Raw genomic sequence first — 18,014 nt, forward strand, 5'->3', positions numbered from 1 at the left:
TTCTCCCAGTCTGTGGTTCAATTGTTGTGGTCAGTTCTGTGGTCTCCATCGGCACCATTTCTGCTCAAACCACATCTGGATAGGGTTCACATATGGCTCACGTATCTTCCACTTGCTATTTTGGTCATTGAAATTTAGATAAACTAATTGAAACAGCTTAAAGGGACTTAATTTCACAGTTTCAAAACTACTGATGAAACCGAAATGGCAAACCCACATCCTCATCACGATCTGAATGTACATCTTGTCAACAGAACCTCTGTCCAAGTCTTTGATCTCATTCTCACCACTTTTGATGCTGTCTGACCATGCACCTATTTCATTGCCTTATGAAACATATATTCATTACAAAGATGCTTCTTTATCCTCACTACAGCCAGATAATGGAGCGGCATCCCAGTTTCTGGACCATTTCCAGTGGTAATGGGAGCCTGTTTGGCGAGGCCTCGTCTGGACACGTAACATCACTAGGATACGGTGTGCACTCCTGTTTCCCTTTAGGTGTGTGTCTTTATGTGTTTGTGTGTGTGTGTCAACACATAGTGAACCCGGAGAGTCATTACTATTGTCATTGTTTCCTGGAAATCTGTCCTGTTTGGTTCTGTTGCCTTCTAAAGGCATTCTACTGTACTGTAGTATTTCATTGTTGTTTGGAGGTCAATTAAACTAGGGAAGTTGAAACACATTGAAGGCCTATTCAACGAGATGGCATAATCTTTAAGAAAAATGAATGGTGCAAATGTAGCAAAGTGGAAAATAAGCTGTGTGCATATTACTCCAAGTTAAAAGAATTGGCCCCTGGTGTCTTTCCACATTTTGCTAGTCACAGAAATGAGAGTAATCTTACTTCTTGCCATGAGCCAATCCATTTAACACAATTAACACACTACAATGATGCAGTAATATTACACAAACCAATTTGTCTTACATTTTGCTTTGTAGTAGGCCAGTTTTTACGGTTTCATTAGTTTTTCAGGACCTCCTACCCCTATACAGACCCCCACCCCCCCAATATGTTCATTCACAGCATACTCAAAGCTAACAGTACGTCAAAGTCAGAAAGTATGCTATTTACATGCTTGTTCACAATGGTGAATTATGATGAATCCTACGTCAGTCCGGTCTGGTACTCCTTTGTTCCTATAGTAACGCCTCATTGACGTAGCTGAAGTGCTCACGTTTTGACAGGCTCACACATAGTCCAGTGTATGACAAAATAAAAACAACAACATAAAAACACTCCGAAGCAGATCCACCCCAGGTCTGGTCAGGTCCTCTGCTTTTGGGGTGGTGGGGTGAGACCAAAGGAGGTTGTTGCTCTGGATCGTGTGTCATTTGTAAGGTCCTCCTGTGCCCTCCCCCCTTCCCTTCCCGACCCATGGTTCTAGAGAGGGGTTCTAGAGACCGAGGCATGACGAGTGGAACCAACTTCCCCCTCCCTGGTCCAACACACATATTATTCCAATGTTGCTGACAGCCTAAGCTAGGGTCTGCTTGTTGTTTTTAAAACACAGATGTCCTTTCTTGGAAGCGCCAGGGGAGACTGATGCTCACAGGCCTGAGACCATGACCCGGTAGGACGGGGGCATGTGTCTGTGCCGTGGGCTGGAGCCAGGGCTGGCGTTGGGGCTGGTACAGCTGGCGTCCACTCCCCCTATGGAGGGTAGGTAGGCATGGTGCAGGATGGGGAGCTGCAACGACAGCCTGCGCTGTATGCTGTGGACAGAGAGGTATAGCATGTTAAGTATCATTAAAGATCATTATATTCACCTGACTAATTACAAGTTTAAATTGAAGGAGTTGATGTCCCATGTGTGCTGTCAAAGTGCTAAACCCTGTACAATCTTTCTAAATTGATGTGGTGCTACATTGTGAACACAGTATATATACAGGACTATTTACATCCAGCCAGCTTCTGTATGTGCTGTTTCACTGTCAGTAGTTCAAATGGGCTTTTTGTAAACCAGCACTTCTGATTACTGATGCAAAGAGGGCTGAATGACTATACACTGTAGTTACAATACTGTAACAGGGTCACAACGCAGTCAGTGACATCTCACTTCTCACTGGCATTACCGCACACAGTCAAAAAGTAACACACCAGAGCCACTCCTCCACCCCCACAGTAACACACCAGAGCCATCACCCCCACAGTAACACACCTCCCCAGTAACACACCAGAGCCCCCCTCCCGGCCCCCTCCCCTCCTCCTCCACCCCCACAGTAACACACCAGAGCCCCTCCTCCACCCCCACAGTAACACACCAGAGCCCCTCCTCCACCCCCACAGTAACACACCAGAGCCTCCCCGGTCCCCTCCCCCCTCCTCCTCCACCCCCACAGTAACACACCAGAGCCTCCCCGGTCCCCTCCCCCCTCCTCCTCCACCCCCACAGTAACACACCAGAGCCCCCCCGGTACCCACCCCCTCCTCATCCACCCCCACAGTAACACACCAGAGCCCCCCCGGTCCCCTCCCCCTCCTCCTCCACCCCCACAGTATCACACCACAGCCTCCCCGGTCCCCTCCCCCTCCTCCTCCACCCCCACAGTAACACACCACAGCCTCCCCGGTCCCCTCCCCCTCCTCCTCCACCCCCACAGTAACACACCACAGCCTCCCCGGTCCCCTCCCCCTCCTCCTCTACCCCCACAGTAACACACCACAGCCTCCCCGGTCCCCTCCCCCTCCTCCTCTACCCCCACAGTAACACACCAGAGCTTCCTCGGTCCCCCCCCCTCCTCCTCCACACCCACAGTAACACACCAGAGTCTTCCCGGTCCCCCCTCCCCCCTCCTCCTCTACCCCCCACAGTATCACACCAGAGTCTTCCCGGTCCCCTCCCCCCCTCCTCCTCTACCCCCCACAGTATCACACCAGAGTCTCCCCGGTCCCCCCCTCCTCCTCCACCCCCACAGTAACACACCAGAGTCTCCCCGGGCCCCGGTGAACACAGCCCTCCCCCCCTCCTCCTCTACCCCCCACAGTATCACACCAGAGCCTCCCTGGTCCCTCCTCTCTACTCCTCTCCACTAACCCATAATCCACTCCGTGCTTTGGAGATCTTCTGACAAAAATAAAATGGCATGCTTCTGCCTGGTGTGACAGCTCACACCGCACCTCTCTGCTCGAGCCATTGCTTTTCAAGCCGATTACCTAACCAAATGGCAGTTATGTAAATATAGAAAAAACGTGTCCTTCTCATTCACTAGCTCAAAGTCTTTCAATTCTGCCAACTTTCAAATGAGACTAGTGAATTGTCTCACAGGTTGTTGTACATGTTTCTTGATGAAATAACACTTTATTGACGCGGGAAACATATGTTTACATTGCCAAAGTAAGTAGAATAGATAATAAACAAAAATGAAATAAACAATATAAAATTAACATTAAACATTACACTCACAGAAGTTCCAAAAGAATGCAGACATTTCAAATATCATATTATGTCTATATACAATGTTGTAACAATGTGCAAATAGAGTACAAAAGGGAAAATAAATCAACATAAATATGGGTTGTATTTACAATGGTGTTTGTTCTTCCCTGGTTGCCCTTTTCTTCTGGCAACAGGTCACACATCTTGCTGCTGTGATGGAACACTGTGGAATTTCACCCAGTAGATATGGGATTTGTTTTCAAATTCTTTGTGGGTCTTTGTAATCTGAGGGAAATATGTGTCTCTAATATGGGCATATATTTGGCAGGAGGTTAGGAAGTGCAGCTCAGTTCCAACTCATTTTGTGCCACTGTGCACATTGCCTGTCTTCTCTTGAGAGCCAGGTCTGCCTATGGCAGCCTCTCTCAATAGCAAGGCCATGCTCACTGAGTCTGTGCATAGTCAAAGCTTTCCTTAATTGTGGGTCAGTCACAGTGGTCAGGTTTTCTGCCACTGTGTACTCTCTGTTTAGGGCCAAATAGCATTCTAGTTTGCACAGTTTTTTGTTATTTCTTTCCAATGTGTGAAGTATTTTTATTTATTTTCTAATGATTTGGTTGGGTCTAATTGTGTTGCTGTCCTGGGGCTCTGTGGGGTGTGTTTGTGCTTGTGAACAGAGCCTCAGGACCAGCTTGCTTAGGGGAGTTTTCTTCAGGTTCATCTCGCTGTAGGTGATGGCTTTGTTATGGAAGGTTTGGGAATCACCTCCCTCCCACCATGTGATCAAACATTCATGTGGTGTGCGAATAACTCAGTGTTCTTCCACTTCTTCTGTCTCCTCAGTCTATTTTCAACCCCTGCTGTTTCTGCTGCTTCCAACCGTAGCCGTAAATCACTGGTTACATAAGCTCTGTGACTCTCTCATGGATCCTCCCTCTTGGTTCCTCTCCCTCCTTCTCATGTCCTCTCTCTATCCGTTTTCTGCTCTCTCTCTTCTGTGTCTTCTCTATCATGGTTCCCTTCTCTGTTCCTCTCATGTCACCACTCACTCACTCACTCACTCACTCACTCACTCACTTGTTCTCTCTATCCAATCCCAGTTAGATGAACGTAGGAGGAGGAGGAGAGCTTGGAGGACGAGGGAGAAGAGGAGGCGGCAATGTGAGGGGAGGAGGGGAGAGCGGTCACTGTGAGGGGAGGAGTGGAGAGCGATCACTGTGAGGGGAGGAGGGGAGAGTGATCGCTGTGAGGGGAGGAGGGGAGAGCGGTCACTGTGAGGGGAGGAGGGGAGAGTGGTCGCTGTGAGGGGAGGAGGAGGGAGAAGAGGAGGCTCTCAATGATGCTTTAAACTCTTTTTTTCCCTCTCTGATGAAGTCAACATGCCCCAGCCTGCTCATGAATAATAAGTGAGGGTAGCTCTTTATTTGTCAGCTGAGTGTTATGAGTGTTCTGGACCGCCACGTTTTAAGAGTTGGGACAACATGCAGTCAGCTGTGCTCTGCCGGTTATATGTGTGTGTGTGTGTGTGTGTGTGTGTTTGTGTGTGTGTGTGTGTGTGTGTGTGTGTGTGTGTGTGTGTGTGTGTGTGTGTGTGTGTGTGTGTGTGGGAGGGAGGGAGGGAGGGAGGGGGAGAGAGTGTGTGGGAGGGGGAGAGAGAGTGTGGGAGGGGGAGAGAGTGAGGGGGAGAGAGTGTGTGGGAGGGGGAGAGAGTGTGTGGGAGGGAGAGAGAGTGTGTGGGAGGGGGAGAGAGTGTGTGGGAGGGGAGAGAGAGTGTGGGAGGGGGAGAGAGTGTGTGGGAGGTGGAGAGAGTGTGTGGGAGGGGGAGAGAGTGTGTGGGAGGGGGAGAGAGTGTGTGGGAGGGGGAGAGAGTGTGTGGGAGGGGGAGAGAGAGTGTGGGAGGGGGAGAGAGTGTGTGGGAGGGGGAGAGAGTGTGGGAGGGGGAGAGAGTGTGGGAGGTGGAGAGAGTGTGTGGGAGGGGGAGAGAGTGTGTGGGAGGGGGAGAGAGTGTGTGGGAGGGGGAGAGAGTGTGTGGGAGGGGAGAGAGTGTGTGGGAGGGGGAGAGAGTGTGTGGGAGGGGGAGAGAGTGTGTGGGAGGGGGAGAGAGTGTGTGTAGATGATTGGGACGTTATATTGGTCCATCTTTTACAGAGCTGGTTGCCAGAGCAACCACCATGCAGTGCTGGTGGTGGAGGCAGTACATCTGATGTCTAGTCTGCAAAAAAAGACAACAGTAGGAGGAAAAAGGGGGGAGGAAAAAGGAGGAGGGAGGAGGGATACTTTTGAGGAGAACTCACTGTTCAGGTGAGTTGATATCCTCCAGAGGACCTCTGTTTATTCTAGAAGGATCCATGGAGCCCCACTGGGCCTGAGGCTTCTGCTCAAGATGATTCTTCACTATCGATTTCTCCCCCTCTGCAGAGACACGGAGAGATGACACAGCAAACAGGATCAATCCCCATACAGGCTGTCACACCATGACATAAAATGACTCCCTATTCTCTACAACACAGTAGGAACACCTGTACTTTCCATGACATAGACTGACTAGGTGAATCCAGGTGAAAGCTATGATCCCTTTTTGATGTCACTTGATAAATCCATTTCAAATCAGTGTATATGGAAGGGAGGAGACAGGTTAAAGAAGGATTTTTAAGCCTTGAGACAATTTAGACATGGAATGTGTATGTATGCCATTCAGAGGGTGAATGGGCAAGACAAAATATTTAAGTGTCTTTGAACGCCGTATGATAGTAGGTGCCAGGCGCACCGGTTTGTGTGAAACTCAGCAGTGCTGCGGTTTCCCGTGTGTATCAAGAATGGTCCACCACCCAAAGGACTTCCAGCCAACTTGACACAACTGTAGGAAGCATTGGGCCAGCATCCCTGTGGAACACTTTTGACGCCTTGCAGCGTCCATGTCCTGACAAATTGAGGCTGTTCTGAGAGCAGAAACGGGGGAGCTGCACCTCAATATTAGGATGTTTTGTACACTCAGTGTAGTTCACTACCTTTGACCAGGACCCGATAGGATTCCAATAGAGCTCTGAGCAAAAGTAGTGCACTATATAGGGAATAGTGTGCCATTGGTATGTCCCCTATGCCTGGTTCAGATCACAACACCTGAGAAGCTAAGGACACTGAAGAATGTACCACCATCAGTCATACTAATAATAATAGATAGTATTACAATGCCAAGCATGTCAAGCATTCTCTCAAAGCAAATGCTAAGTATGAAAATATTGACTGTGAAGATTCTAGGATCTTCATTTGCCTGTAACAGCGTCACTGTCGGGCATTACATCACTGATACAGTATCTGTCGGGCATTACATCACTGATACAGTATCTGTCGGGCATTACATCACCGATACAGTATCTGTCGGGCATTACATCACCGATACAGTATCTGTCGGGCATTACATCACCGATACAGTATCTGTCGGGCATTACATCACTGATACAGTATCTGTCGGGCATTACATCACCGATACAGTATCTGTCGGGCATTACATCACTGATACAGTATCTGTCGGGCATTACATCACTGATACAGTATCTGTCGGGCATTACATCACTGATACAGTATCTGTCGGGCATTACATCACCGATATGGTATCTGTCGGGCATTACATCACTGATACAGTATCTGTCGGGCATTACATCACTGATACAGTATCTGTCGGGCATTACATCACCGATACAGTATCTGTCGGGCATTACATCACTGATACAGTATCTGTCGGGCAGTACATCACTGATACAGTATCTGTCGGGCATTACATCACCGATACAGTATCTGTCGGGCATTACATCACTGATACAGTATCTGTCGGGCATTACATCACGATACAGTATCCGGGCATTACATCACTGATAGAGTATCTGTCGGGCATTACATCACTGATAGAGTATCTGTCGGGCATTACATCACTGATAGAGTATCTGTCGGGCATTACATCACCGATACAGTATCTGTCGGGCATTACATCACTGATACAGTATCTGTCGGGCATTACATCACCGATACAGTATCTGTCGGGCATTACATCACTGATACAGTATCTGTCGGGCATTACATCACTGATAGAGTATCTGTCGGGCAGTACATCACTGATAGAGTATCTGTCGGGCATTACATCACTGATAGAGTATCTGTCGGGCATTACATCACCGATACAGTATCTGTCGGGCATTACATCACTGATACAGTATCTGTCGGGCATTACATCACCGATACAGTATCTGTCGGGCATTACATCACCGATACAGTATCTGTCGGGCATTACATCACCGATACAGTATCTGTCGGGCATTACATCACCGATACAGTATCTGTCGGGCATTACTTTAAAGGCAGCAGCAAACAAAGACAACGCTTCTGTTCTGTGTGTTCAACACATGCTAAATGGAGCTCTGCTAGTAGCACAATGAGAGAGATAGAGAGAGTGAGAGAGCGCTTCTTGATGTTGTGGAAAATATTTTAGTCCAGGGGGGAAACAGCCCGACAGGATTCTGGTGTTGGCCTCTCGTCACCGTGGGAGACAGATGGTGAATGTGAACACAGTTGTTATCAAAGTAAACAGCCTTATCAGTGTTTCAAACGCCACCTGGAGAGCCCCAAAACGAGCCCCTTTTCTGTCCATTTATTCCTCTCCAGTTGAGCCAGATCTTCACCTCTTAGCATAACATTGACCTGATTGGACGATCACACTGTGGCATTGTGTATCCGAAATGTGCATCTGAAGAGGAGGATACAGGAGCGCATGTCTAAACATAGCATAGTGGATTCATATGGATTGGATTGCGGCGGTAAATGATTTATTAATGTGAGCAATTCACGGTATAATCCTATTTGGAAATTAATAATATATAAACCCACCTCTGAAAACAATGTTGGTGGGATGGTGTCAAAAGAGCAATTTACTGTAACAGGTCACTATCTCTTGTGCCCTGAGAGATAACCTCACAGTAATATGAATGTCTTCTGAACTCTGGAACTACTCTCCAGATCCTTTACGGCACCCATATTAGGTTCCTCAATTGTCTTATGAAACTCTCAAACTTGTCAACTGACTGCTAACAACTGTAGTAGTTTAGGACTACGTATTTTAACTGGCCTGACAACTGAGGCAATTCCTAATATGGATGCCGTGGTCAGTCAACCCCACCGCTCTACCTTCAAGTCCAAATCATGTGCTAATGAATATTCATGCACTATGGAGAGTGTTCTTTGTACTTGGTTGTGATTGTAATCTGTTGTACTCTTATAACAGCCCCTCATTCATAGCCCAAATGCATTTAGTCCAGCAAGTCTCATGAATACTGATGGCTGAGGTAGAGATATGGACGTGGTGATGTTCTCTACAATGTGGCTGAATCCTCATGGTGAATATAATGACCCATTTATATTTCTCTATATGTCTGTCTGTCAGTCTAAATGCTGAACAGAAGCTTATCATTGAGCAATCGACAAACTTAGGTTCAGGGTACTGTAGTCCTGAACTACGAGAGAGGTACTATGGTGTAGTCTTTGGCCTGGTTTGCTAACTACCTCTCTCAAAGAGTGCAGTGTATAAAGTCAGAACATCTGCTGTCTCAGCCACTGCCTGTCACCAAAGGTGTACCCCAAGGCTCGATCCTAGGCCCCACTCTCTACTTAATTTACATCAACAACATAGCTCAAGCAGTAGGAAGCTCTCATCCATTTATATGCAGATGATAGTCCCAGATTTTGTGTTAAACGCTCTACAAAAAGCTTTCTTAGTGTCCAATCCAGCTTTCTCTGCCCTTAACCTTTGGTAAGTAGAATGCCCCTTTCTCCACAGATGTGATTACTACCTCTGAGGAATTAGAGCTTGAAATGGTACTTGGGAGTATGGCTAGATGGTACACTGTCCTTCTCTCAGCACATATCAAAGCTGCAGGCTAAAGTTAAATCTAGACTTTGTTACCAATATCGTAATCACTCCACTTTCAACCCAGATGTCAAACTAACCCTGATTCAGATGACCATCCTACCCATGCTAGATTACGGAGACGTAATTTATAGATCGGCAGGTAAGGGTGCTCTCGAGCGGCGAGATGGTCTTTAACCATTCGGCCATCAGATTTGCCACCAATGCTCCTTGTAGGGCACATCACTGCACTCTATACTCCTCTGTAAACTGGTCATCTCTGTATACCCGCCCTCTTAGGCCTCACTCCCCCCTATCTGAGATACCTACTGCAGCACTCATCCTCCACCTACAACACCTGTTCTGCCAGTCACATTCTGTTAAAGGTCCCCAAAGCACACACATCCCTGGGTCGGTCGTATTTTCAGTTCGCTGCAGCTAGCGACTGGAACAAGCTACAACAAACACTTAAACTGGACAGTTTTATCTCTTCATTCAAAGATTCAATCATGGACACTCTTACTGATAGTTGTGGCTACTTTGCGTGATGTCGTCTCTATCCTTCTTGCCCTTTGTGCTGTTGTCTGTGCCCAATAATGTTTGTACCCTGTTTTGTGCTGCTGCCATGTTGTGCTGCTGCCATGTTGTGCTGCCATGTTGTGTTGCTAGCATGTTGTTGTCATGTTGTATTGCTACCATGCTGTGTTGTTGTTTTAGGTCTCTCTTTATGTTGTGTTGTCTCTCTTGTCGTGATGTGTGTTTTGTCCTATATTTTTATATAATTTTTATTTTTAATCCCAGCTCCCGTCGCCACAGGAGGCCTTTTGGTTGGCCGTCATTGTAAATAAGAATTTGCCCTTAACTGACTTGCCTAGTTCAATAAAGGTTCAATTAAAAAAAAAAAAAAAAAAAAAATAGTTGTCATGCTGTTCCCTATCTATGAGGTGAGCACAGCTGTTTTACCTGGGACAGTAAGAATACAACTCTTCAGAGAGAATCATGTGCAGACAGTGAATGCAGCAGCAGCAGTCGTGCTGACAGAGGCGAGTCTGTCTGTTCTAATGAGGGAGGAATATGTGGGAGGTGATGCTGTAGAAGTGTGAACAAAAGCAGCAGGGGTCAGTCACCTTTGCCGTCGGTGAAGTTGCGTATGCTGAGGATGTTGTTGACGTCGCCGTAGTGGTTCTGCTTGATGTACGGGGTCTTCTCTGGGGTGTCCTGCAGCTGCATGGTCACCTCCTCCAGTTCCTTATCCAACTGCACAGACAACATGTACTTTATGGGGTTAAAATAGTCTTTAAGTTGTTAACATAACGTTTAAGATGTTAAAATGGGGTTTAAGATGTTAACATAATGTTTAAGATGTTAACATAATGTTTAAGATGTTAAAATAGTGTTTAAGATGTTAACATAACGTTTAAGATGTTAAAATGGTTTTTAAGATGTTAACATAATGTTTAAGATGTTAAAATAGTGTTTAAGATGTTGACATAATGTTTAAGATGTTGAAATAGTTTTTAAGATGTTGACATAATGTTTAAGATGTTGAAATAGTTTTTAAGATGTTGACATAATGTTTAAGATGTTAAAATTGTGTTTAAGATGTGAACATAATGTTTAAGAGGTTAAAATAGTTTTAAGCTTTGGGAGTAATGATTAATACATGTTGAACAAATGGTTTTTAAATGCCTTAAATGCCTTATAAATGGTTTATTATGGACTCTTAAAACAAAGTGTTACTCATTTGTTAAAATATAGTGAAATAGTGATGGGAAAAAACTGCAAGGACAGATGAGGGTTGCCTACTGAAATGTATTGATTTTGATCAGAAAGAAACCTTTTCTATTCAACTCCATTGTATTTCAAGAGTGGTGTTAGGAACAACTACAAGGGCTACTCTTACTCTTTATCAGGATGGTGTTACTGACAGACAGGACCAACTAGAGACACTTTATAGAGTGACAGGATGGAGCTACTGGCAGACGGGACCTATTAGAGACACTTTATAGAGTGACAGGATGGTGCTACTGGCAGACAGGACCTATTAGATACACTTTATAGAGTGTCAGGATGGTGTTACTGGCAGACAGGACCTATTAGAGACACTTTATAGAGTGACAGGATGGAGCTACTGGCAGACAGGACCTATTAGAGACACTTTATAGAGTGACAGGATGGAGCTACTGGCAGACAGGACCAATTAGAGACACTTTATAGAGTGACAGGATGGAGCTACTGGCAGACAGGACCAATTAGAGACACTTTATAGAGTGACAGGATGGAGCTACTGGCAGACAGGACCTATTAGAGACACTTTATAGAGTGACAGGATGGTGATACTGGCAGACAGGACCAATTAGAGACACTTTATAGAGTGTCAGGATGGTGTTACTGGCAGACAGGACCTATTAGATACACTTTATAGAGTGACAGGATGGAGCTACTGGCAGACAGGACCTATTAGAGACACTTTATAGAGTGACAGGATGGAGCTACTGGCAGACAGGACCTATTAGAGACACTTTATAGAGTGACAGGATGGTGTTACTGGCAGACAGGACCTATTAGAGACACTTTATAGAGTGACAGGTGGTGCTACTGGCAGACAGGACCAACTAGAGACACTTTATAGAGTGACAGGATGGTGCTACTGGCAGACAGGACCAACTAGAGACACTTTATAGAGTGACAGGATGGTGCTACTGGCAGACAGGACCTATTAGAGACACTTTATAGAGTGACAGGTGGTGCTACTGGCAGACAGGACCAATTAGAGACACTTTATAGAGTGACAGGATGGTGTTACTGGCAGACAGGACCTATTAGAGACACTTTATAGAGTGACAGGATGGTGTTACTGGCAGACAGGACCTATTAGATACACTTTATAGAGTGACAGGATGGTGTTACTGGCAGACAGGACCTATTAGAGACACTTTATAGAGTGACAGGATGGTGTTACTGGCAGACAGGACCTATTAGAGACACTTTATAGAGTGACAGGATGGTGCTACTGGCAGACAGGACCTATTAGAGACACTTTATAGAGTGACAGGATGGTGCTACTGGCAGACAGGACCTATTAGATACACTTTATAGAGTGTCAGGATGGTGTTACTGGCAGACAGGACCTATTAGAGACACTTTATAGAGTGACAGGATGGTGTTACTGGCAGACAGGACCTATTAGAGACACTTTATAGAGTGACAGGATGGAGCTACTGGCAGACAGGACCTATTAGAGACACTTTATAGAGTGACAGGATGGTGTTACTGGCAGACAGGACCTATTAGAGACACTTTATAGAGTGACAGGATGGTGCTACTGGCAGACAGGACCTATTAGAGACACTTTATAGAGTGACAGGATGGTGTTACTGGCAGACAGGACCTATTAGATACACTTTATAGAGTGACAGGATGGTGTTACTGGCAGACAGGACCTATTAGAGACACTTTATAGAGTGACAGGATGGTGCTACTGGCAGACAGGACCTATTAGAGACACTTTATAGAGTGACAGGATGGTGTTACTGGCAGACAGGACCTAGTAGAGACACTTATAGAGTGACAGGATGGTGCTACTGGCACTGTCTCTCTGGTCACATCAATAGGGACACGAGCGTTTCCTGACTGTGAAATTGAGAGAACTTTGGGGACTAAATGTAGGTAACAGGACTGGTGTGGTCGGGAGAGACTCCCTGGCCTCTTCATGCGTGATGATGACATGACATAAGGCAGTATCACGATGACGGCACCTCTGTTATCTTCATGCGGAGGCGGTGGTTGTCGGTCTGCAGGCCGTCCAGTCTGGACGTGTTGGCCTGGTTCACACTGGTCACTGACGTGGATGTCTTGGAGTCCTCTTTCTTCTGGTTCGCGTTGAACTTTAACCTCCGGTTCTGAGTAGCTGCGTCTGGATTGGTCCTCATCGTGATGAACTGCAAGTTGTCATAATAAAGGGCAGTGGCTTAGAATGACAGGTTAAGGTGTCACACCACATTCCTCCTCTGATGGCATGTTACGTTTACTCATATCGAAATGTTTAAAAACAAGGGAAAGTATTTCATACAATCAGCAACATTATCATTTCTGAGATTCTCTTAGAGGGCATGAATCCAGTGGCTTGAGCAGTTTCATGCCCCTTGGCTGGACAGGAAGGGGACAGTATACCATGTCTTACCTTTGGCACAAACACCAGACAGAGAGTGATGGTGCTGCAGAAGATGATGACCAGAGCCACGATGCAGAACTGCACATTGGGCTGGTCTCGCGTGAGGAAGGACACGGCCGCCCCGATGATACACATGATGCCCACGTTGTACACACTCATCCCGATGTACTTGCTGTCATTCAGGGCCGGGATGCTCACATTCCTCGTCTCCCAAGCCAGGAAGCACCCAAACAACTGGAGGAGAGGATAGAAGAGAGGGAGAGAAGGGGAAGGATAAGAAAGGGAAGAGGAGGAGAGAGAGACAAGACAGGAGAGAGAGGGGAAAGGAGAGGAGAGGGGAGGGGGACAGGAGAGTAGAGGAGAGAAATAATTCAATATTAACAGGGATGTATAGGCCTATTTATGTTCACTACATACTGTAGCTGTTGTGATATAGAGATGTACATTATGTACATTTGCACAAATATATTAAATATACCAGCGAATGTGACCTACATAGCAGACAGCAGCATTGATGTAAACTTGAAAAGCCTTTTGATTTTGTGGTCATAAATGGTTTATTTTCTGAGAGTGCTTTTGTGTTCTTCACAGTACACTGCATGGAATATTCTAGAACAGAACCCCAGTGTGTCTCAACATTATAATGATGTCGCAGCATCACAGGAGCATTCGTCACATGATCACACCTTGGGAGAGGGTCGGTGTGTGTGTGTGTGTGTGTGTGTGTGTGTGTGTGTGTGTGTGTGTGTGTGTGTGTGTGTGTGTGTGTGTGTGTGTGTGTGTGTGTGTGTGTGTGTGTGTGTGTGTGTGTGTGTGTGTGTGTGTGTGTGTGTGTGTGCCATAGTATAGATGATGACTCAATCCTCAGATGCTGCTCCTACTGTTGTCATGTCCCAGTTTTGTCTCAGACACAACTACTCTGAAGTTTGTCACGCCATGTATCCCACTTTCTGTCTAACTGCTCTCTTTCTGTTTCCTCTCTCTCTCATGGCTATAAGTGGACTGAAAGGATGAATTATTTACAGTCTGGACTAGTTAAGTTAAGGTGTTCAAACACACCAGCCGAGGGGAAGCGGAACATTTTCAAATATGTCACATTTAATTTAGAAATCTTAGGCTTCTGGAGGGGTTCGGTTAACTACGTACACTGGGAGCTCTGCTTGGAGGCACACACACACACACACACACACACACACACACACACACACACACACACACACACACACACACACACACACACACACACACACACACACACTGAACCTAGTTACTACTCAATGGACCACTCTTATTTGGTTGGGGGAGAGAACAGTGATCAAAGTATTTTGTGTTTCCTTTGATATTTCTCTTTCTCACAGTGGAAGGTTCTCTTCAGTGAAGGACAAGTCTATTGTGTGTAACTCATCACTGAACCGATGGCAGGTCATGTGCTATTTCTCTCTGTATAGTAGAGTATGAGTCATATCCCAGTATTCAGACAGAACAATAGAATGTGCTCTATGCCTGATGAAATCGACATCTAACAACCACAGATATGATTACCATACGTGTGCTTTGTGAGTGGCAGAAAACTTGCTATTGAACTCTCCATCATGACACAATGACCATGGTATATACATGCTAGACGGTGTTCAGATAACAGCCACCACCTCTTCCTTTCCTGCAGCTCAGAGACTACCTCCCTAACCATGAGTAGGCCCTTGAGGTGACGGACACACACACACACACACACACCAATCTCTCTCCTTACTCACCATAAGCAGGCCCTTGTATGCGTAAACGATCCCCAGCCAAATGGTCATGTGTGTGTTCTCACAGTGTTCCAGGAAGGGTCGGATGGCTATGTCCCGCCCCTGGGGGTCCGCCTGTAGGGACACACAGAGAGAGAGAAAAGGTCAACCAGTGAAGAACAAACACCATTGTAAATGCAACCCATATTTATGCTTATTTATTTTCCCTTTTGTACTTTAACCATTTGTACATCGTTACAATACTTTATTGTAACAATAATATGACAGTTGTAATGTCTTTATTATTTTGGAACTTCTGTGAGTGTAATGTTTACAATTCATTTTTATTGTTTATTTCACTTTTGTATATTATCTACTTCACTTGCTTGGGCAATGTTAACATATGTTTCCCATACCAATAAAGCCCCTTGAATTGAATTGAGAGAAGAGAAGGGCTGGTCAGTGGTGGGCGCATGGATGTCAAAAACAACAACAACAATACCAACAACAACAGCCTAAGCAAAAATATTTTCAACTACAATCAAATTCTGAACAGTACTTCTTCCAAAAAAATACAAGTTAGACAGTGTCACACATATACACACATATATACACACATATACACACATATACACAGCAACTACAGTTGATTATGATCTTATGTGACATGCAGTACCAGTTTAAAGGCTTGGACACACCTACCACATTGTAGAATAATAGTGAAGACATCAACACTATGAAATAACACATACCAATTTTTTTTAAACAAATCAAAATATATTTTATATTTGAGATTCTTTGAGATTCCCTTTGCCTTGATGACAGCTTGGGACACTCTTGGCATTCTCTCAACCAGCTTCATGAGGAATGCTTTCCCAACAGTCTTGAAAGAGTTCCCACATGCTGAGCACTTGTTGGGTGCTTTTCCTTCACTCTGCGGTCCAACTCATCCAAAACCATCTCAATTGGGTTGAGGTCGGGTGATTGTGGAGACCAGGTCATCTGACGCAGCACTCCATCAATCTCCTTCTTGGTCAAATAGCGTTTACACAGCATGGAGATGTGTTTTGGGTAATTGTCCTGTTGAAAAACAAATGATAGTCCCACTAAACGAAAACCAGATAGCCATGCTGGTTAAGTGTGCCTTGGATTCTAAATAAATCACAGACAGTGTCACCAGCAAAGCACCATCACAACCCCTCCTCCATGGTGGGAACCACACATGCGGAGATCATCCGTTCACCTACTCTGCGTCTCACAAAGACACAGCGGTTGGACCAAAAATGTCAAATTTGGACTCATCCGAAAAAAGGAAAGATTTCCCCCAGCCTCATGTCCATTGCTCGTGTTTCTTGGCCCAAGCAAGTCTCTTCTTCTTATTGGTGTCCTTTAGTAGTGGTTTCTTTGCAGCAATTCAACCATGAAGGCCTGATTCACACAGTCTCCTATGAACAGTTGATGTTGAGATGTGTCTGTCACTTGAACTGTGTGAAGCATTTCTTTGGGCCGCAATTTCTGAAGTGGTAACTCTATTGAACGTATCCTCTGCAGCAGAGGTAACTCTGGGTCTTCCTTTCCTGTGGCGGTCCTCATGAGGGCCAGTTAACTCTATTGAACTTATCCTCTGCAGCAGAGGTAACTCTGGGTCTTCCTTTCCTGTGATGGTCCTCATGAGGGCCAGTTTCATCATAGTGCTTGATGGTTTTTCTGACTGCACTTGAAGAAACGTTCAAAGTTCTTGAAATGTTCCGGATTGACTGACGTTCATGTCTTGAAGTAATGATGGACTGTCGTTTCTTTTTGTTTATTTGAGCTATTCTTGCCATAATATGGACTTGGTATTTTACCAAATAGTGCTATCTTCTGTATACCAAACCTACTTTGTCACAACAATATGAATAAACGTATTAAATTACAGGCCTAGTTGGTTTAGCCACCGAAAAAGGATGCAACCTTCTCGCTAGCCATGATTGGCTGAGATAATGAGTGGGCTCGACATGCCGAGAGATGAGTTCAGATTGGTCTGCCATATAGCACGCTTCTGTCTATTTGAGCTGGTCAGTAAGTTGAGGTAATCCTGTCTCACGCTGCTTTTTAAAAAGTGTATTGCATAGTAGAACTGCATAAGTGTTGCTCTCCACTTTCTGGAGGAATGAGTTTTGAAATCAGTGGAATTAGAGTATGATAGCTAAGGAGATGGAGAAAACACCTGTGTCTGGATTTCATCTTCACACTAAGGGCAACCATGGCATCCGTGACAGGGAGAAGCGTTCGTCCATAATGTATACGGGTAAGATAGTCTAGCTAGCTATATTTTTAGATATTACAAGTTTCTAATTTTGACAAAGTCGTTTTCATTTGCACTTTTAGCTGGCTCGCTAGCTAACGTTACATGTATGATCTTATTATTCATACCTCTAGGTATAGGCTAGTTATATTCCTACCTCACCAACAGGCTAGTTATAGCCTGTTAGCGAGCTAACATTGAACCTGGTTGGTTAGCTACCTGCAGATTCATGCAGTGTACAAACGTCATGAGTTGGGACTATGGTTAATTGATTACCTAGTTAGCTAGCTACATGTCTTAACAAAATACTCCACTATGCAAGTAACTATTTCAATAGAATGTCACTACGACAACTGTTGATAGACATAGGTGGTAAATTCACTCTGGCTATCTACTCAGAGCACTCTCGTCTGAGTGTGCCAGAGCGCAGAATAACTGACGAATTTACAAACGCTCAACACCCGTTGAATATTAAAATGTTTGTTATTTCACCTTTATTTAACCAGGTAGGCCAGTTGAGAACAAGTTCTCATTTACAACTGCGACCTGG

General features: G+C 45.3%; 1 protein-coding gene across 1 annotated transcript in view; it reads right to left on the bottom strand.

Moving 5' to 3' along the window:
- LOC135553270 (gamma-aminobutyric acid type B receptor subunit 2-like) overlaps positions 1–18,014 on the bottom strand; it is a 146,200-nt gene that overhangs the window by 1,744 nt on the left and 126,442 nt on the right. The window contains exons 12-17 of the mRNA XM_064985443.1: positions 15,202–15,312; positions 13,457–13,681; positions 13,032–13,214; positions 10,401–10,530; positions 5,675–5,792; positions 1–1,716 (exon numbers count right to left, since the gene is read on the bottom strand). The exon at positions 1–1,716 is cut by the window's left edge and continues 1,744 nt beyond it. Coding sequence (XP_064841515.1) covers positions 1,551–1,716; positions 5,675–5,792; positions 10,401–10,530; positions 13,032–13,214; positions 13,457–13,681; positions 15,202–15,312 — 933 coding nt within the window. The 3' untranslated portion in view covers positions 1–1,550. The remainder of the gene's footprint in view (positions 1,717–5,674; positions 5,793–10,400; positions 10,531–13,031; positions 13,215–13,456; positions 13,682–15,201; positions 15,313–18,014) is intronic.

This window comes from Oncorhynchus masou, chromosome 13 (genome assembly GCF_036934945.1).
Source record: "Oncorhynchus masou masou isolate Uvic2021 chromosome 13, UVic_Omas_1.1, whole genome shotgun sequence".
Lineage (NCBI taxonomy): Eukaryota > Metazoa > Chordata > Actinopteri > Salmoniformes > Salmonidae > Oncorhynchus > Oncorhynchus masou.